The sequence below is a fragment of the Heteronotia binoei genome, chromosome 21, assembly GCF_032191835.1.
Source record: "Heteronotia binoei isolate CCM8104 ecotype False Entrance Well chromosome 21, APGP_CSIRO_Hbin_v1, whole genome shotgun sequence".
Taxonomy (NCBI): domain Eukaryota; kingdom Metazoa; phylum Chordata; class Lepidosauria; order Squamata; family Gekkonidae; genus Heteronotia; species Heteronotia binoei.
In genome coordinates this window covers 16770394-16792260 of record NC_083243.1, presented here as the reverse complement: position 1 = coordinate 16792260, position 21867 = coordinate 16770394, and the positions used below count along the sequence as shown (strand labels likewise).

General features: G+C 46.8%; 1 protein-coding gene across 1 annotated transcript in view; it reads right to left on the bottom strand.

Annotated features, from left to right (window-relative positions):
- Nucleotides 1-21867, bottom strand: part of MNAT1 (MNAT1 component of CDK activating kinase) — a 213285-nt gene that overhangs the window by 82346 nt on the left and 109072 nt on the right. Inside the window, exon 7 of the mRNA XM_060262868.1 lies at nt 18438-18563. Within this exon, the coding sequence (XP_060118851.1) occupies nt 18438-18563 (126 nt within the window). The remainder of the gene's footprint in view (nt 1-18437; nt 18564-21867) is intronic.

The window sequence follows — 21867 nt, the reverse complement described above, 5'->3', positions numbered from 1 at the left end:
AAGGCCATTCCAGCAGCTGCGAGTGGAGGAGTGGGGAATCAAACCCGGTTCTCCCAGATAAGAGTCCGCACACTTAACCACTGCACCACACTGGCTCTCCTGGTCAACATGCTGTAAAAAACATTTCTCCTGCATCAAACCAGAGCCCGCGCAATCCAGGATTTGCTTCCCAGCGACTGCTTGCAGGGTATCAACAGCCCTGTTCCCTTGTTTCTCCCCAGTATCTGATTTTTCAGAGCATGACTGTGCTTAGAAGACCGTGCCTCTGATTACAGAAATTCCAGTTAGTTAACATTGCTAACCGCTTAGCTGATGTAGCTAACAACCTTTGATGGACCTCTCAGAAATGTGCAAAAAATCTACTCAAATACCAGTGGAACGGCAATTTAGGATAACAATGCTAGAATAACCATACTGGACACGGCTTTTTTCTGTAGCAGGAACTCCTTTGCATATTAGGCCACACACCCCTGATGTAGCCAATCCTCCAAGAACTTACAGTAGGTCCTGTAGACTCTTGGAGGACTGGCCACATCAGGGGGGTGTGGCCTAATATGCAAAGGAGTTCCTGCTATAAAAGAAGCCCTGTTTGCAGCATTTCATCTGTCATAGACTGGGGACTTTCTATGTATTATCGGCAGGGCTTTTTTGTAGCAGGAACTCCTTTGCATATTAGGCCACACCCCATGATGCAGCCAATCCTCCAAGAGCTTACAGGGTACTTAGTCCAGGGCCTACTGTAATCTCCAGGAGGATTGGCTGCATCAGGGATGTGTGGCCTAAAATGCAAAGGAGTTACTGCTACAAAAAAAGCCCTGACCGTACATATAATTCTGAAATGTCCCATAGAGGATATGATCAATAAATCCACAAAAAGAACAGATTGGGGAGGGGGATTTCTCTACAAACCTGAAGGAAGTCCCAGGTTTTCAAAGAAATTTGAAATTAAAAAAAATCAGGTGATTAAAGCTTCCCAAAATAATAGAAACAAGACCTGCAGCTTTAAGAAAAGAATGACCACTGAGCTCTCAGTGGCCATCTTGGAAGTTCCCAGGGAACCACAATGATATGACTGGGCCTTCCAAGCTCTGACTTCCATAAAACAAAGCCATGTGGAACAGGAGAGGTACAACTGGAGACCAAAACAGGCCTGGAAAAGGTCCTAAACACTTCCCCTGTGATAGAACATGACTCATCGAGGACAGGACCGGCATCGACCACCAGAGACTCACTAACCACACAACTCAGGCCCTCACACCAGCACAACTTCTGTAGACAAGACTCTATCAAGGATCATTTTGATTTACAAGTGAATCAGGGGTAGAATTCTACCATGAGCTCCTTTGCATATTAGACCACACCCACTGATGTAGCCAATCCTCAAAGAGCTTACAGGGCTCTTTTTTGTAAGCTCTTGGAAGATTGGCTACATCAGGGGCATGTGGCCTAATAAGCAAAGGAGCTCCTGCTAGAATTCCACCCCCGATTCACTAGTAAATCAAAATGCTTTCAGTGCATTAAGACTGCTCCGCTTTTAGGGCGGCTGACTCTTATGGTTTCAACTAGCTCCAGAGGAAGTTCTGGCAGGAACCAGCACCAGGGCCCAAACTATTCAAGGCCGACACCACCCCATCCCTGAGCCACCTTTTGACACCTTGGCTCTGACTTGCTTCCATGCACAGGTGTAGTGCTTTTCGTAAGCCGAAAGCTGACAGCCCTGCTCCGTCTCTTCTCCTACTCTCTCGGTATCCACAGCATTTTGCTCCCGCTTTCAGTTTTCTACTTCTACACCAAATCCGGAAGAGTGAGACAGTGGAAATGGTGGGCTCTCCTTCCTTGGAGGTTTTTAACAGCAATAAGGATCCTGTGAATTTAGGGGGAGGTGTTTGTGAGTTTAGAGCGGTTCCTCAGTGGAACAGGCTTCCTCAGGAGGTGGTGGGCTCTCCTTTCTTGGAGGTTTTTAAACAGAGGCTAGATGGCCATCTGACAGCAATAAGGATCCTGTGAATTTAAGGGGAGGTGTTTGTGAGTTTAGAGCGGTTCCTCAGTGGAACAGGCTTCCTCAGGTGGTGGTGGGCTCTCCTTCCTTGGAAGTTTTTAAACAGAGGCTAGAGGGCCATCTGACAGCAATGAGGATCCTGTGAATTTAGGGGGAGGTATCCGTGAGTTTCCTGCATTGTGCAGAGGGGTTGGACTAGATGACCCTGGAGGTCCCTTCCAACTCTACGATTCTATGATTCAATTTCCACCTAAGTAGCAGGATGCAGCAACATCATCTGGTATCTTCCCACAGGTCGAAGGCGATCCTAGTGCATTCTGGGGATTCACTGCGGGAGCATATGCTCCTGAAAAGTCATTTCAATCCACACCACCATTCTGTTTCCACATTATAAGATCATCTATCTAAGGGCCCAACACTCAGAGGTATTTGGCCTGAAAGACCCAGCAGAAAGTTGCCAAAATTATTACATTTTCCATCCAGACTCCCTTTCTGGTTCATTTCACTCGGAGAATTAAAGTTTACGAGCAGCAGAGTTTACCACTGAAAAATGCATCTTTCTGCTATATTTATGTAGTGCAAGATTTTGCTTTATTTTTCGGTTGTTTTGTGATTTATGTAGCACATGGACCAAACCTGGTAACAAAAGAAGGAATGCTTTCGATTTCAGCTTTTTTAAAAAGAAAACAGACAGGAGAAATGAAAAGTTATATTGGAATCATCTATAAATGTGCTTACATTGTATGAATGATGAGCTGTTCCTTCATAAAGCATAGAGGAAGTCAGCATTTCTCCAACGTGTGAAGTATTTCCATGTGCCTAAAGTGTGATCTTTCCAAAGCAAACAGCGATGGGGAGGCGGGAGGGAATATTTCCCTGCCAGATAGCTGTTGGCTTCCTCTCTCAGACGTCTTCCGTCTTTCGAGATGGGTCACGCAGAGACCAGAACAGACAGCAAGTCAGTACACATTCAGAATTAGGAATCCCTCGTAACTACTGAGGAACTACATCCTACCAGGATGATAAGGTAAAGGTAGTCCTCTGTGCAAGCACCAATCGTTTCCGACTCTGGGGTGATGTCACATCACGATGTTTTCACGGCAGACTTTTTGTGGGGTGGTTTGTCATTGCCTTCCCCAGTCATCTACACTTTCCCTCCAGCAAGCTGGGTACTCGTTTTACCGACCTCAAAAGGATGAAAGGTTGAGTCAATCTCGAGCCGGCTACCTGAACCCAGCTTCCGCCGGGATCGAACTCAGATAGTGAGCAGAGTTTAGGACTGCAGTACTGTAGCTTTACTACTCTGCGCCACGGGGCTCTTATGATGATACAGCCTTTTAAAAGCATGAAGCCCTTATTCAGTTGTATCTAGCTAGGCCCACTGTTCTAGAACCGCAGGTTGCAATTATAGTTAACTCTTGGCACATAGGCTCTGACCTTACACCTATCTTGATCAATTCTGGACCATACGGCATACAATAAGATACTGGATGCAATATGTATGCCCTTGATTAAGACATAAGGCTGTAGAATAAGAGGCCTCAAGAATATCTTTAAGCCTTTGTCACTTCATTAAATTTCCTTGTGGTCCAGCATTTTTCTATTGTTTTATTCTATTCTGTAGTATGAGACAATATGCGTACTTACCTTTCTGACCTCTAAAGAAGACTAGTCTAGGTCAAAATGCGTCAGGTCAAGTTGAGTGGGTTCCCATTGTGGTTTTATGATCGTACATAGGATAGAGGCTTATGATGGGCCCTTAAATAGTTTTAGCTTTCCACAATAAATACATGTATGTTGGTTTATGATTTATTTTACAGTTTGTTTTTAATGTTTGGCCCTTTAATTGCATAATAACCTTCCAATTTTCACTCCACCTTCATCTAAATCTAACTCAGTTTTCTTTGTGATTTGTTGTTCTGTTTATAGACTGAAAAGACAGGGAGATAAAATACATCTTTGTCGGACACCTCTGCCAATTGGAAAGCATTGTTTCTCCATATTCTGTCCTAATAATAGCCTCTTGTTTGAGAATTTTAACCAACACTTATAACTCCTATAATAACTCAGCCCTACCCCACCTTCCTGAGTAGATATAAATTAACTGCCTACCATCTTCTTCTCATTTTGACACAGAGAGAACTCTACCTTCTATGCTATACCTCTGAGGATGCTAGTCACAACTGCTGGCGAAACGTCAGGTTTTACAATGCCAAGACGTGCAGCCCGGAAAATCTAGAACAACTAATAAACTCCAGCTGTGAAAGCCTTCAACAACATATAGTTATTTAAACCATAATCCAACTACCAGTTAGATTCTGAGCACTCTCTTTGGCTTTCCGAATTAAGGGCAGCTAAAGTGACCATATAAGTCCTTCCCCAGTGGGCTTTAAGAACACTATGTGCCAAGAACGGGAGGACCCAACGCTTTTAAAAATTGCCTAAGCCCAGGTAATTGTGTTAAATGTTTGATCGCTTTGAAAGATCTGCCGCTACACGGCAAATTCCCAAACTAATTAAAAAGATTTTGTACATTCAATGCCAGGACAGCACGCACAACAAAAGCGATCTGATGACAGACAGCTTTTTGACACACACTGTCTGGCTGACGTTTCAAACAACAAAACGAACCGAACGAAAAAGACGCCAGAGTTCAAACTTTTCAAACCCGGCCAAACGTGTTTCGACCTGAACGCCAAAAAGCTGCAATTTGCCTAATGCTGCTGAACAGACTTTACTGTAATAATTCAGAAAAACTGACAGGCATGGGGTCATATCAGAGACGTTCTGGTGTACAAGAGGACACTGGGGAAACTTTCCACGTGAGCCTCCAATCCATTGCTAGGGACATGTGAAACACTGGGGAGACACAAAGAAACTCCAAGAAAACCAAGGCCAAGGACAGCACAAGGGTTTTCTAGGTGTCTTAGGATGCTAGCAGGCGGCTGGCTCAGGGTGATCCAGAAGTGGAGAGCCGGCAGCACCTGTACAAGAGCGTGCGTTAATCCATACGTAAAGAACATTTAGTTAAGGCTCCACATAATGTCTAGAGAAAGAGGCTGATGAAGTATATAGTGTCGAAATCGCAAGGAGTCCTGCCATAAGCGGTTCCTCCTTACTTTCTCCGTGCCATTTGGAGTCAAACGCTGAGTTCAAAGGATTTTGCCCACCCCGTGTCTATTACAAAAAGCCGACTTTCAAACTGTGGAAAGACTTTGTGGGGACATTATTCATACTGTATACTCAGTGTTCTGTTCTTTTTGTTCAATTCAGTTTGCACTAAATATATTTGTACACTGTTTTGTGAAAGTTACATTGTTTCCGGTGATTTCCTTTTATCATCCATTGAGTACACCGGCTCCAGTTGTGTTTATCATTGCTAACAGACGGTTGGCTCAGGGTGACCCGGAAGTGAGCCGACTCAGGCTGACCCGGAAGTGAGCCGGCCGGAAAAGGAACTCCTGGGAGCATCCCGACAGCCCATGGAAGAAGGACAGGCCGAGGGCACCCCGGGGAGCATCTGGAGCTCTCACGCGTCCCGTCCGCGGCTTTCCAGGCACTTTCGGGACACTTCCCGGCCATCTGGACAGCCAGGGAGGCACCCCAGCGAAAAAGCACCACTTTCAAACTGGTGCCTTTTTGAGCCGGCTCCCGGTAAGCTGGAGAGAGTTCAGGGTCAGGACGGGGATGGCAGACAGATGTGCTTTTTAGATACACCTGCCTGCCGTCTCCAGGGCAGCTTTAACCGCCTGTCTGTAAGCAGCCCAAGTTAGGGCAGGCTGAGGGTGGTCTCCAAACCAGCTGAGAGTACACTCCCAGATATCAGCACTGTTGCCAGGAATTCTAGAAAAAAGGAAAGGTCCCCGGTGCAACCACCAGTCGTTTCTGACTCTGGGGTGACGTTGCTTTCACAACGTTTTCATGGCAGACTTTTTATGGGGTGGTTTGCCATTGCCTTCCCCAGTCATCTACGCTTTCCCCCCGGCAAGCTGGGTACTCTTTTTACCGACCTCAGAAGCATGGAAGGCTGAGTCAACCTTGGGCCGGCTACCTGAATCCAGCTTCCGCCGGAATTGAACTCAGGTCGTGAGCAGAGAGTTCAGACCACAGTACTGCAGTACTGCTGTTTTACCACTCTGTGCCACGGGGCCGCTTATGGATTCTAGACACACTCATAAGAACATAAGAGAAGCCATGTTGGATCAGGCCAATGGCCCATCCAGTCCAACACTCTGTGTCACACAGTGGCCAAATATACACACACACACGCACACACACACACACACTGTGACTAATAGCCACTGATGGACCTCTGCTCCATATTTTTATCCAATCCCCTCTTGAAGCTGGCTATGCTTATAGCCGCCGCCACCTCCTGTGGCAGTGAATTCCACATGTTAATCACCCTTTGGGTGAAGAAGTACTTCCTTGTATCCGTTTTAACCTGTCTGCTCAGCAATTTCATCGAATGCCCACGAGTTCTTGTATTGTGAGAAAGGGAGAAAAGGACTTCTTTCTCTACTTTCTCCATCCCGTGCATTATCTTGTAAACCTCTATCACGTCACCCCGCAGGCGACGTTTCTCCAAGCTAAAGAGCCCCAAGCGTTTCAACCTTTCTTCATAGGGAAAGTGTTCCAAACTCGTATTTGCATGTGTTGCAAAAGCCCAGAGTCACGTACTGCGTCCTGCATAAGATGACCCCCCCACACACACACACACACCCCATTGCTCTGACTGCAGGTGATCTTCTGCAACGTCAACATGCTGGGCCCAGCCCCAGGCAAGAATCACAATTGCACTCAGTTGTTAAAGTCCTCCCCCTCTTGCGAATGAACTGCAAACATCCCAGGAGGATACAGTCTCAGACTGCAGCAGAACATCCTAGTGCTGGTGGAGAAGTAAGGGAAAAGATGGCCTGAGAGCCTGCATTCTCAAAACATGACCCATCAGTCTTGCCGGATATCAAAGCCACCAACTCCTCCCGCAGTAGGGCAATAATGACACATGGTGTTTTGCTATGTAATACTGTGTGCGCTTTATTCCTGTGTTTTAATGTGGAGTTTTGAATGCACGTTGCTGTGATCTAAAATCTAGGCCTGTAGATAGATCCCACTATGTTTTTCTACTGGCTAACTTATATTATTTCTCTTTTAGAACAGTGTATCAGAATATCTGGGTGTTTTTGTTTTTGTTTTTTTGTAGTGACATACTCAAATGGGGGATATTGGCTTTTTGTCTTATTGCATGTACCAACCTCCACTGTATTTTAATGTCTTCCTTTTTTTCTAATGGCAAACTATAACGGATGTTATAATCTCTTGAGAAACCATGCCCTCTATTTAAACTAACAAAGCCAGAATGTTACCCAGATTTATGGCACTTCACACCTACGACAGCAGTCTGCTTTTTATCACCCTCCAGTGTTTTTTCAGCCCTGCTTTGTCCTAACACTAACAAACACAGATCCCTATTTGTGATTCTTTCAATCTGCTAAAAACATTCCCATGATTCTACACTGCCCACTTATATTAAGAATTGCTGCTTCCATTCCCATTTTGTCTGATGAAGTCTGCTTAAGAGCATACGAAAGCTTATATTCTGAATAAAACTTAGTTGGTCTTAAAGGTCTACTGCTTTGGTCTAGGCCTGTAGAGTAAGAAAGAGGGGGGGCTAGATGGGTGAGTGAAGGGTGTTATGATCGATCAGATGGGAGCCATACCTGAGAGGGCACAGTTGACTGTTTTGTTCAGAGAGAGACTTGGGGGGAGGAGAAGGAGGGGGGAGGGAGGGGGGATGGGGGGAGGGAGGGAGAAAGGAGAGGGAAGGAGGGGGAGGGAGGGAGGGAGAAAGGAAGGGAGGAGAGGTAAGGAGGGGGAGGGAGAGAGGGAGGCAGGGAGGAAGGAAGGAAGGAGTTTGAATGAGGTGCTGTAGAGTACTGTGAGAGAAATCTGGACACTGTGTGGAAGTTAATAGTCTAAGTGGCAAGTGAAGAAAATGAAGTCTGCCCTCCACCCCAAGCAGAAGTCTGGACTCTGCCTTGCTTTGAGGTCCCACAAAGAGATTCCTAGGAAACAACACTCCCTCAGTAGGTGATGGTAGAACTAGTTTGGTGTATTGGTTAAGAGTGGTGAACTCCATTCTAGAGAACAAGATTTGATTCCCTGCTCCTCCTCTGCATGAAGCCGGCTGGGTGACCTTGTGTCAGTCAGCGCTCTCTCAGAGCTGTTCTCTCAAGAGCAGTTCCCTTGGAGCTCTCTCAGCCCCACCTACCACACAGTGTCTGATGAGGGGAGAGGAAGGGAAGGCGATTATAAGCGATTCTGAGACTCCTCTGGGTAGTGAACAGTGGGGCATAAAAACCAACTCTTCTTCTTCCTCCTCACCCCTGTGAGAGGTTCTTCTACTAGTTATGCCAACACAGACATACACCACTTACTGGAAAACAGAGTCATTCTTTCGTGCACCAGTCAAGTTGTACATGACCAGTCCAGGTTGTATGAACACAACAGGCTGCCTTATACTGAAAGAAGGCCACCAGGGTCTCAGGTGAATTACTTTCTCATTACCTGCTACCAGATCCTTTTGACTGGAGATGTCAGGGACTGAACTTTTGCACGCCAAGCAGATGCTCCGCCATTGAGCCCCTCTAAGTTCATCTCTTCCCATATATGCCCCGGAGGTCGCTTCGTTCAGCCTCCCAAGATAGGCTGACTGTCCCTGGCCCAAGAGATGCCCATCTTGCCTCTACCAGAAACAGGTCCTTTAAAGTCCTGGGCCCAACCTGGTGGAATCAGCTCCCTATGGAGATCCGGGCCCTACCTGGCTTGTTAGCCTTTCCTAGGGCCTGTAAAACGGAGCTGTTCCACCAGGTCTTTGAGTGAGGCAGCGGGCATCTACCCATTAGTTCGGTTGGCCTCCCCTACCACACTGCTATACTATCCTACTGCACTGATTTGCTGTACTGCCCTGCTACATCATTTTATTATACTGTCCTGACGGACCATTTTGTTATACTGAATATCGTAATGGGTTGCTTTATTATTATGCTGTTATGATTTTACTGTGGTTTTATTATGTTGTATTCCGCTCGGAGCCCCGATGGGGGAATGGGCGGAATATAAACAAACAACTAATAATAATAACGATCATAAAATAATAATAATCTGCCTCCCAAAGATTCCTCATGACTCACGTGGAGCTCAACTGGTGATACGCCTAGCCCCAGTGCCATCTTCTTGGCTCTCCAGCATGCAGCAGAGATGGATGGGGAGGGATGGTGGCTCAGTGGTAGAGCATCTGCTCGGAAAGCAGAAGGCCCCAGGTTCAGTCCCTGGCATCTCCAAAAAAGGGTCCAGGCAAATAGGCGTGAAAAACCTCAGCTTGAGACCCTGGAGAGCCACTGCCAGTCTGAGAAGACAATACTGACTTTGATGGACTGAGGGTCTGATTCAGTATAAGGCAGCTTCATATGTTCATTCTCGAGTCTAGAAGAAGCCATGCCAGGAACTGGATCAAGGGCATCTTCTAAATACAAAGCATGTGCATAGCTAGGAAGTTCTGGCCACTTCGCCACTCTGAGAAGGAAATGCCACAGTGGCACGCATGTCTTCCGTCTCTGGGTTTCCCTCTGCTTGGGCCCGGTGCCTAATATCAGCAGATGTGCTGGAAAGGTGGCAGCTGCTCTATCCAATGAACTCACCTACAAGCATCCTTTTTCAGGATCGGCAACAACAGCTTATGGAAAACATCAGAAGAGCTCTGCTGCATCAGACCAGTGGTCCATCTAGTCCAGCCTCTTGTCTCACACAGTGGCCATCCAGTTCCTCTGGAGAGCCAACAACAGGGCAGAGAGGCCGAGGCCTTCATAAGAACTCAGAAGAGCCCTCCTGGATCAGACCAGTGGTCCATCTAGTCCAGCATCCTGTCTCACACAGGGGCCAACCAGTTCCTCTGGAGGGCCAACAACAAGGCAAAGAGGCCGAGGCCTTCATTAGAACATTAGAAGAGCCCTGCTGGATCAGACAAGTGGTTCATCTAGTCCAGCCTCCTGTCTCACACACTGGCCAACCAGTTCCTCTGGAGGGACAACAACAGGGCAGAGAGCCCAAGGCCTTCATAAGAACATCAGAGGAGCCCTGCTGGATCAGACCAGGGGTCCATCCAGTCCAGTCTCCTGTCTCACACAGGGGGCAACCAGTTCCTCTGGAGGGCCAACCACAGGGCACAGAGGCTGAGGCCTTCCCCTGATGCTGTCTCCTGGCTCTGGGATTTCAAAGATTAGTGCCTCTGAATGTGGAGGTTCCCCTGAGTCACCATGGCTAGCAGCCAGTTATAGTCTTATTCTCCATGAATCTACCTAAATCGCCTTTTCAAGTTGTTCATTCCTGTTGCTATCACTACATCCTCCGGCAGTAAATTCCACACTGTAACTACACTGTAATGTTCTCTATCTGTCATTAACTATCTATATTCAGGGAGGGGCTGTGGCTTGGTGGTAAAGCATCTGCTGGGCATCCAGAACAGAAAAAAGGGAAGAACAGGGGTGTCAAACTCATATGTTATGAGGGATGGATCTGACATAAATGTGACCTCGTTGGGCCGAGCCATATCAGGCCAGGCCATGTTGGGCCAGGTCATGTGTGTAACTATTTAAGATTAGGTAGCAGAGATATAAATTTTATAAACAACACAGACATATATATTTAAAAACTTAAAAACATGCTTCAAATGTTAGCACTCATTTGTCTTAAAGATGCTTTCTTTGTATTTCTCCCATAGGAATCAGAGAACTGGGCAAAGGAAGCTCTGGCTCTTTCCTTCCTTCCCCAAGGGACTGTGGAGGAGAGGAGCCTCAGCCAATAGAAGGAAGAGAGGCTTGACTCAGCAGCTCTGCTGTGCAACTGAGAGAGTCTGGCAAAGCAAGCTATCCCTCCCTCTTCTTCCCCAAGGGAGGCGCCTCAGCCAATGGAGAAAACAGAGGTTTTGCTCTGTAGCGCCTGTGTGATTGAGCAAGCCTGGCAAAGCAAGCTGTTATACAAAAGGAAGCAAGAGAGAGGGAGAAGGTAGCAGATGACAGCCAGTTGCCCGGGGGGCCTGATAGGAGCCCTCCGGGGGCATGATTCGGCCCCCAAACCGCATTTTTGACACCTCTGGGCTAGAACTACAAAAAACTGGACTTTCTGATCTTTGTCTTCAAATGGTCCCACAAGTCACGATCAACTTACTGAGTTTCTCCAACCAGTCATCTGCTCTTTGCCTTTTCCTCTCCTTCTCCCTTGGCCCTCACTCCATTCCCCCCCACCCCAACCCGCCGCGCTGCTCACCGTTGCTGTGATTTCCTGGCTGCTGGGTATTCTTATGAGTCCCATATGTTATAATCGAGTACCGCTGTTCTGCGTCATATAGGAAGACCTTGGGGGGGTGGGGTGGGGGACAAGCCTAGAGCTGCTGCGGCAGGCGATTGGAATTCTCAAGGACTTTCAGAGTACTGATCCAAGCGCAGACGTCCTTGCTCTCCTTTTGGCAGGCTGCTTGCAAAACATTTCAATCAGGGGCAGTAAGGGTTTTTTTGGGATACTTCCAGATGCCCCGTCCAGCTGGGGTGACAGTTATGGAGGAGGAAAGTCCCTGGTTCAAATCCCAAATAGCTTGGCCCGGACAATACAAACTGTGAAGTCCTTGGTTCAAATCCCAACTCAGCCACCTTCCCAGCAGATCAGTTTTTAGGCCAACCGTGATTTCTTTCAGTTTGAGATCCTTATGTCCTACTTTGTCAGGCTGTTACAAAGGTAAGGCACTTCAAGAATTCTGAACACTCTTATATGAAGGCTAATTACCACAACGGCCAATATCCAAGGACTGGTCCATATCGCAATGGGAAATCCACTGGATAGAGCCTGTCACAGCTGCCAAATCGGGTTCTGCAAACCTGGGGTGGGAGTGGGGAACAGATCTGCAGAGAAATCTCAACCCTAGGTCTGGGGGAACATCTCTTGTCTCGCAAGCCCTGTGAAACTGTCCCAAGCCCGATAGGGCGTGGATGTATCATGTACGTTTTAAATTGTTAGCTCCTTTCTTAGCCCCTGTAAGGACAGAAAGGCAGGGTGCAAATTTTGTAAATAAATAAGTGCAAAAAAGCCAAGGGCTTACAAAAAAGGGCAGCCATCCAAGTAGTTCAGGGGCGGCCAAACTTGCTTAACGAAAGAGCCACATAGAATAAATGTCAGATCTTTGAGAAGAGGGAAGGAGAAAAGGAAGGAAGGAGGGAAAAAAGGAGGGAGGGAAGGCAGAAAGGAGGGAAGGAGGGAAGGAAGGAGGGAAGGAAGGAAGGAAGGAAGGAAGGAGGGAGGGAGGGAAGGAGGGAGGGAAGGAAGGAAGGAAGGAAGGAGGGAGGGAGGGAGGGAGGGAGGGAAGGAAGGAAGGAAGGAAGGAAGGAAGGAAGGAAGGAAGGAAGGAAGGAAGGAAGGAAGGAAGGAAGGAAGGAAGGAAGGAAGGAGGGAGGGAGGGAGGGAGGGAGGGAGGGAGGGAGGGAGGGAAGGAAGGAAGGAAGGAAGGAAGGAAGGAAGGAAGGAAGGAAGGAAGGAAGGAAGGAAGGAAGGAAGGAAGGAAGGAAGGAAGGAAGGAAGGAAGGAAGGAGGGAAGGAGGGAAGGAGGGAAGGAAGGAGGAAGGGAAGGAAGGAAGGAAGGAGGAAGGGAAGGAAGGATATACGGGAGTGAGGAGAGAGAGGTGGAAAGAGAGCAACTTTCAATTTAAATGCATTGTCAAAGCAACCAGCTGGCTCAGCTTGGAGAAGTGATTTAAAGAAACAAATGCCTTCTCCTAGCTGGCCAATGGGGCAGTGAGAACTTTGAGAGCCACACAATATGTGTGAAAGAGCCACATGTGGCTCCCGAGTCACAGCTTGGCCACCCCTGATCTAGTTCCTCCCCTCCTCTAGTGTAACATTTGCCTTATTTGGGGAAGTCACAACAGTCCGGTTATTCCTTCCTTTGTCATTGTTAGCCAGTAATGTGAAGTAGTGGAGGGTGTGTTTGTGTAGCTTGGTAGGGAGCATGACAGTTCCAGATAAGGCAAGTTGGTTAGATCAGGTCCCCAACATAGCACCCACCAATACCCTTTTAAGAAGTCCGCAGAGCCAGGGAGGCTTGTGCCCAGCAAGGCTCCTGATTGGCTGTGCCAACTAAAAGGCATGCTGTTAAACAGAGCACCTGCCTTAAATGTTGAAAGCTTAACTCTGAAAGTTTTGCATAATCTTGCTCCCTGATAATTGGTTTCTGGCTCCGCCTCCTGTGGAAACCATTTTGTTGTTACACTCACCGATCTATACAGGGCTTTTTTTTTGTAGCAGGAACTCCTTTGCCTATTAGGCCACACACACACACACTGATGTAGCCTAATCGTTCCAGAGTTTACAGGGCTCTTCTTACAGGGCCTACTGTAAGCTCCAGGAGGACAGGCTACATCAGGGGGGTGCGGCCTAATATGCAAAGGAGGTCCTGCTAGAATTCCTTCCAGGGCTCTCAGTACAGGGCCTATTGGAAGCTCCAGGAGGATTGGCTACATCAGGGGTGTGTGGCCTAATATGCAAAGGAGGTCCTGCTAGAATTCCTTACAGGGCTCTTCTTACAGGGCCTACTGTAAGCTCCAGGAGGACAGGCTACATCAGGGGGGTGCGGCCTAATATGCAAAGGAGTTGCTGCAAAAAAAAAGCCCTGATCCCTGTATCAGAATTCCAAAATTGTCCATAGGCTCAAAAAGGTTGGGGACCCCTGGATTACATTCCTCAGCAGGGCTGAGTGGGGAGTAGCTGTACGGCCGATAGTTTTAAAGCAAGATGATGATTTTAAGGTGGCTTGACCTTCATTCACCCCGACCTTTAAGCTGTTCAGTAGCAACCAAGCGCTAACCCTTCAACACATTTACCTTGCCAGTTTCTGCCGCAAGCAGTTTTTAATTTTGACTCTTGTCTTAATCCACTACATTACTTTGAGATGTTTACAAGCTCCTCGCTGCTGAAATCAGAAGGAGGGGGGGGGAGAGGAAGGAGAGAACAGACAATGTGTAATTCCCAAATCCTGTATTAAAATCAAAGACCTGCCTCACTTGTTTTAACACATTTTTTTGTTGGTTGCCTGCAGCAAAATGCATTGTGTGAGGATAATTACTTAGTTCTTCAAATATCCCGGTGCCAGTTGGAATTGCTTTATCTGTGGTGTCGATCTTGTTCAAGCTGCAGAAGCGAGACTCCACGAGTCTATAAGGAGACTGCAGGTTGCTGGCAAGCAAAGCAGCCTGTAGACTTAGCCTCATTTTTTTTTTTTTACATTGGCATTATGGAACATTCTGGACCTCTGGCGTCCAGAGGGCCAGCTTACCTTTTGGGCAAAAGATTCTCATTATTACCATGGATCTGGATTTTGAAGGTGTCTTCCTCTACCCCTACTTCCTGTTTGGCACAGATACACAAACACATGAAACTGTGTTATACTGAACCAGGCGGACCCTTGTCCCATAGAACTTTTAACTGGAGATACTGGAGATTGAACCTGGGACCATAAGAATGTAAGAGAAACCATGTTGGAAGAAGCCAATGGCCCATCCAGTCCAACACTCTGTGTCACATAAGAACATAAGAGAAGCCATGTTGGATCAGGCCAATGGCCCATCCAGTCCAACACTCTGTGTCACATAAGAGAAGCCACGTTGGATCAGGACAATGGCCCATCCAGTCCAACACTCTGTGTCACATAAGAACATAAGAGAAGCCACGCTGGATCAGGCCAATGGCCCATCCAGTCCAACACTCTGTGTCACATAAGAACATAAGAGAAGCCACGTTGGATCAGGACAATGGCCCATCCAGTCCAACACTCTGTGTCACATAAGAACATAAGAGAAGCAATGTTGGATCAGGCCAATGGCCCCTCCAGTCCAACACTTTGTGTCACATAAGAACATAAGAGAAGCCACGTTGGATCAGGCCATTGGCCCCTCCAGTCCAACACTTTGTGTCACATAAGAACATAAGAGAAGCCACGTTGGATCAGGCCAATGGCCCACCCAGTCCAACACTCTGTGTCACATAAGAACATAAGAGAAGCCACGTTGGATCAGGACAATGGCCCCTCCAGTCCAACACTCTGTGTCACATAAGAACATAAGAGAAGCCACGTTGGATCAGGCCAATGGCCCCTCCAGTCCAACACTCTGTGTCACATAAGAACATAATTCAAAATCATTGAATATACAATTACAAACTCAAAAAATTTTGTTTCGGTGGTATTTAACACCTCAGAGATTGAGCCACATGGCGATAAATCAATCCTCCAAATGTTGGAAAAATTGTGGAGAGGTGGGCACATATATACACTGCTGGTGGTCTTGCCCGACGGTGCAGTCGTTTTGGGCAGTAATTGTGGCAAAAATCAAGGATATCACAGGCTATAGTTTACCCTTAAGATTGGAACTCATTTTGCTTGACTGTTGGAAAGATATTTCTATTACTTCTCTCAATAAATCCCTGATATCCCTTTTACTAGCTGCTGCTAAAATGGTGTTAGCCCAATTTTGGAAATCTCCCAATATTCCTCCAGTTAAAGCCTGGTATGCTAAAATCTGGGAGGTCTATGCTATGGACAAGATAGCAGATAGTTTATGCAATATAAACAATTCAGAAAGTAACGAATCTCTGATGTACAAGTGGCTTCCATTTCTTAAATTTTCTTTTGGTCCTGTAGATCAGATGGGTACATGTATACCTGGTAGATATTATGACATTATTAATTTGATGTAATTAATATATAGACAGAGTACTTATTTTTTAATTCAGCTGCCAATTATGTATGTGTGTGTGAATGTATGTATGTGTTGTTTTGTTTGTATTTTGTGTATATATATATATATATATATATATATATATATATATATATATATATTGTTTTCTGCTGTTATGCTATGCTTATACGCAAAGAATGATTGCTGATACAGTCATTGATTGCTTTATTTGTATGTTTATTAAATTCAATAAAAAAGTTTTTGGACAAAAAAAAACATAAGAACATAAGAGAAGACACATTGGATCAGGCCAATGGTCCCTCCAGTCCAACACTCTGTGTCACATAAGAACATAAGAGAAGCCATGTTGGATCAGGCCAATGGCCCATCCAGTCCAACACTCTGTGTCACACGTAAGAACATAAGAGAAGCCATGTTGGATCAGGCCAGTGGCCCATCCAGTCCAACACTCTGTGTCCACATAAGAACATAAGAGAAGCCACGATGGATCAGGCCAATGGCCCATCCAGTCCAACACTCTGTGTCACATAAGAACATAAGAGAAGCCACGTTGGATCAGGCCAGTGGCCCATCCAGTCCAACACTCTGTGTCACATAAAAACATAAGAGAAGCTACGTTGGATCAGGCCAATGGCCCCTCCAGTCCAACACTCTGTGTCACATAAGAACATAAGAGAAGCCACGTTGGATCAGGCCAATGGCCCCTCCAGTCCAACACTCTGTGTCACACATAAGAACATAAGAGAAGCCACGTTGGATCAGGCCAATGGTCCCTCCAGTCCAACACTCTGTGTCACATAAGAACATAAGAGAAGCCATGTTGGATCAGGCCAATGGCCCATCCAGTCCAACACTCTGTGTCACATAAGAACATAACAGAAGCCATGTTGGATAAGGCCAATGGCCCATCCAGTCCAACACTGTACAGAGCAAGCGATTTGGCTGCTGCATAAACTAGTTTGCTCTGGGGCCCTCCTTCCTGAGCTGAGACAAAAAATGTGTGACCTGGAGGCTAAAAAAACTGTGAGCTAACTCACACCAACTCACCTTAGATGGAACTATGCTCCTCTTGTCCTCTGCACTTGGGTTCCACCTGCCACAATGGCCATTGTGTGACTGCGCCCCGTAGGATTGCCAATGCCCAGTTGGGGGCAGGAGATCCCCTGGTTTGGAGACCCTCCCCCCATTTCAGGGTGATCAGAGAGCAGGCGGGGGAGGGAAATGTCTGCTGGGCACTCCATTATTCCCTATGGAGACTGATTCCCATAGAGAATAATCGATCCGCGGGTATCTGGGGCTCTGGGGGGGACTGTTTTTGAGGTAGAGGCACCAAATTTGCAGCATAGCTGCCAGCACCTCTCTTCAAAAAACCCTCCAAGTTTCAAAAGGACTGGACCAGAGGGTCCAATTCTATGAGCCCCCAAAGAAGGTATCCCTATTCTTAAGAACATAAGAGAAGCCATGTTGGATCAGGCCAATGGCCCATCCAGTCCAACACTCTGTGTCACACAGTGGCCAAATATATAGTACTTCCTTTTAACTGTTTTAACCTGACTGCTCAGCAATTTCATTGAATGCCCACGAGTTCTTGTATTGTGAGAAAGGAAGAAAAGGACTTCTTTCTCTACTTTCTCCATCCCATGCATAATCTTGTAAACCTCTATCATGTCACCCTGCAGTCGACGTTTCTCCAAGCTAAAGAGCCCCAAGCATTTTAAACTTTCTTCATAGGGAAAGTGTTCCAAACCTTTAATCATTCTAGTTGCCCTTTTCTGGACTTTTTCCAATGCTATAATATCCTTTTTGAGGTGCGGTGACCAGAATTGTACACAGTATTCCAAATGAGACCGCACCATCGAATTATACAGGGGCATTATGATATTGGCTGATTTGTTTTCAATTCCCTTCCTAATAATTCCCAGCATGGCGTTGGCCTTTTTTATTGCAATTGCACACTGTCTTGACATTTTCAGTGAGTTATCTACCACGACCCCAAGATCTGTCTCTTGGTCAGTCTCTGCCAGTTCACAACGCATCAACTTGCATTTGTAGCTGGGATTCTTGGCCCCAATGTGCATTACTTTGCACTTGGCCACATTGAACCGCATCTGCCACATTGATGCCCACTCACCCAGCCTCAACAGATCCCTTTGGAGTTCCTCACAATCCTCTCTGGTTCTCACCACCCTGAACAATTTAATGTCATCTGCAAATTGGCCAATTCACTGCTTACTTCTTCATCATTTCCTATGGAAGGAAGGCATTTAAAAGGTGTGCAGTCCCTTGAAATGGGATGGCCAGAACTCCCCTTGGACTTCAATCATGCTTGTCACAACCTTTCTCCTGGCTCCACCCCCAAAGTCTCTTGGCTCCACCCCTAAAATCCCCAGATATTCCTTGAATTGGACTTGGCAACCCTAGCACCCCACCACCTTGTGTCCGAATTCCAAAGGTGCAATCAGGCTCAAAAAACTCGGGGACCCCTGCCTTATAGCATCACCTTCAAATTACTGAGTCAGGGCTTTAAGAGCTGCTGAGAAATAAAAAAAAAATCTTAGAAATTGACAGAACTGCAAGAAAAAGAATGCGGAAGGTGCTCTCTGCTTCTCCCCAACACAGACACGAACGCCTGCCGGCCTTACCATTTTGATGCCCGTAGAGAACGCGACCGGCTTGACCAGTTTGGGAATCTCCAGCTGCATTTCTAGCTGCGTGGACCGATCTTTATGCTGGGCGAGCAGCAGCGAGGCAGGCAGATGAGAACTCTCCTGTAAACGGTGGGAAAAGGGGGAAAAGAACACCAGTAAACTGATTTCAAAGGCGTACAGCAGGGGTGGCCAAACTTGCTTAATGTAAGAGCCACAAGAATAAACGTCAGATGTTTGAGGGAGGGAGGGAGGGAGGAAGGGAGGGAGGGAGGGAAGGAAGGAAGGAAGGAAGGAAGGAAGGAAGGAAGGAAGGAAGGAAGGAAGGAAGGAAGGAAGGAAGGAAGGAAGGAAGGAAGGAAGGAAGGAAGGAAGGAAGGAAGGAAGGAAGGAAGGAAGGAAGGAAGGAAGGAAGGAAGGCTGGCTGGCTCACGTTGTGATCAAAGATTTCAGGTTTTCACGGCTGGTAACATCATTAGGGTTTGTAGAATCTTTCGGGCTCAAGTGCCGTGTTCTACTGGAGAAAGTTTTTCTTCCAGACGTTTCGTTCTCAGCTGCGGAGAACATCCTCAACGCCACTGAGGATGTTCTCCGCAGCTGAGAACGAAACGTCTGGAAGAAAAACTTTCTCCAGTAGAACACGGCACTTGAGCCTGAAAGATTCTACAAACCCTAATAATCTCACATTGTGGGTAGGTATTTTGGGCTCCTGGGAGTTCTCTTCCTATGCAGTTTGCAATGGCTGAATTTAGCATTGGGGGCTGTTTAGATGAAACCAGAGGTGGCCAAATATACTTAACGTAAGAGCCACATAGAATAAACCTCAAATGTTTAGGAGCCATAAGACATGAATGTCAGATGCTTGAGAGCTGCAGGAAGGGAGGGAAAGAGGGAAGAGAGGGAAGGTGGAAGGAAGGAAGATGGGGAGGTAGAAAGAGAGAGGTGAAAGGAAAGCAACTTTAACTTTAAATGCATTCTCCAAGCCACCAGCTGGTTTGGTTGGAGAAGTGATTTAAAGAGACAAATGCCTTCTCCAAACCGGCGGACAAGGTGGGGGGGGGGCTTCGAGAGCCACACAATATGTGCTAAAGAGCCACATATGGCACCTGAGCCATTTTGGCCACCCCTGGCATACAGCAACCATTCCCATCAGCCCTGTGTGTTCCTAGAACGACAAACTACACCTCCAAAGGCTGAGGGATCCCCCCCCCCCCAAGAAGAATACAGTACAGCTCATTATTCCAGTTTACCGGCCGGGGGGGGGGGGGGAGATGACTTTGGGGTAAGAAGGGAGAAAGCTGCAGCAGGCTCATAAAACAGAACAACCTGCAAACAGCTGTTTTTTATAGATTTCCTCACTAAACAACAATATAACAAGGGCCTTAATGCCAGACAGCCGAGGCAGCCAAATATATTTGGGGGGAGGGATAAACTCTTAATAATCATTAGAACTTAATCACAGAAACAAGCAGCACAGAAATCCGCCTTAACTCAGATCAGATGTTTATCTAAGACACATTCCTCCGGCCAATGAACTCCCACCAGTTTCAAATTGTTTCTCCATTAGGTTTCACCTGAAGCCTTTGGGGAGGAGATCCTTGCTCCATTTTTGTACAAAGGCGCCATTGTACACACAACCCACAGCACATTATTTTCTACTTTAGTGCCTTTCTTTTCCTTTTTCTTTTTTTTTTCGGGATGCCAATCAAACTTTTTTTAAAAAAAAAAAGAGAGAGAGAAAGTGTGGCATTCATACATATGAAATAATAAAGCGCCTTGGAAACAATTTAATTACTTTCCAAACCTTACGAGCGGCGAACAACGGAAAGATTGTTCTCGCTTATGAGAAATGCATGAGAAACGAAAAACTTTGGGCAAAAATAACCTTGCCTGGGACTAGACGGGGTGCCGATGGTGGGGTGGCCGCAAAGAACGACAACTTGGTGTTGCCAAACTCCAGTGGGTAAAAAATGTAACCCAAAGGTTCCAGGATAATTTTGTTGTTGTTCAGTCGCACAGTCGAGTCAGACTCTTTGCAACCCCATGGACAAAGTCACACCAGGCCCTCCTGTCTTCCACCATCCTCCGAAGTCTGCTCAAATTCGTGTTTGTTACATTAGTAACAACGGCTCCGAATCGTGGGTTTTATACCATCATCACCTGAGACTCCTTGAGCGCTTTCATCAGCGCTGCCTTCGCACCATCCTCAACATCCACTGGAGTGACTTTGTGACCAACACTGAAGTCCTCAAGCGGGCGGAGGTTACAAGCATCGAGGCATTGCTGTTGAAGACGCAGCTGCGCTGGGCAGGGCATATCTCCAGGATGGAAAACCACCGCCTTCCCAAAATTGCCCTGTATGGCGAAGTTTCCACTGGCCATCGAAATAGAGGGGCACCAAAGAAGAGGTACAAGGACTCCTTGAAGAAATCCCTTGGTACCTGCTGCATTAACCAGCACCAATGGTCTGACCTAGCCTCAGATCGCAAAGCATGGAGGCATACCATCCACCAGGCTGTCTCTTCCTTTGAGAACGCACGCATAGCTGGTCTTGAGGACAAAAGGAGATTGAGGAAGAATCGTACTGCTACAGCACCAACCCCAAATCAGACTTTTCCCTGCAGCCACTGTGGCCGGACCTGCCTGTCCTACATTGGTCTTGTCAGCCACCAGCGAGCCTGCAACAGACGTGGACTACTCTGCACCTTTCTTAAATCTTCGTTCGCGAAGTCAAGCCGAGAGAGAGAGAGAGAGAGACATTAGTAACACTGTCCAGCCATCTCATCTTTTGCCATCCACTTCTTCTTTTGCCTTCTGTCTTTCCCAGCATCAGGATCTTCTCCAGGGAGTGCTCCCTTCTCATTGGGTGGCTAAAGTATTTGAGCTTCAGCTTCAGCATCTGACCTTCCAGGGAACAGTCTGGGTTGATTTCCCTTAGGACTGACTGATTGGATCTTCTTGCAGTCCAAGGGACTCTCAAGATTCTTCTCCAGCCCCACATCTCAAAAGCATCTATTTTTCTGCGCTCAGCCTTCCTCATGGTCCAGCTCTCACAGCCATACATCACTACAGTCATTCCGGGATAAACCAGCCTCAAAACAACTCAAATATAACGAAATATAATGAACGGTTCTTATTAATTATATTGAAGTCAATTTACAAAATAAGTTTAGAATAAATATTACAATGCAAAGCAGGAATATAAACGATGAGTCTGAAAGTTAGGGCTTTTTTTATAGCAGAAACTCCTTTGCATATTAGGCCACACCCTCCAATGTAGCCAATACTCCATGAGCTACAGTCGGCCCTGGACTAAGACTGTACTGACTGTTCAGAGACTAGGGTTGCCAATCCCCAGGTGGAGGCAGGGGATCCCCTGGTTTGGAGGCCCTCCCCCCCTTCAGGGTCATCAGAAAGCGGGGAGGGA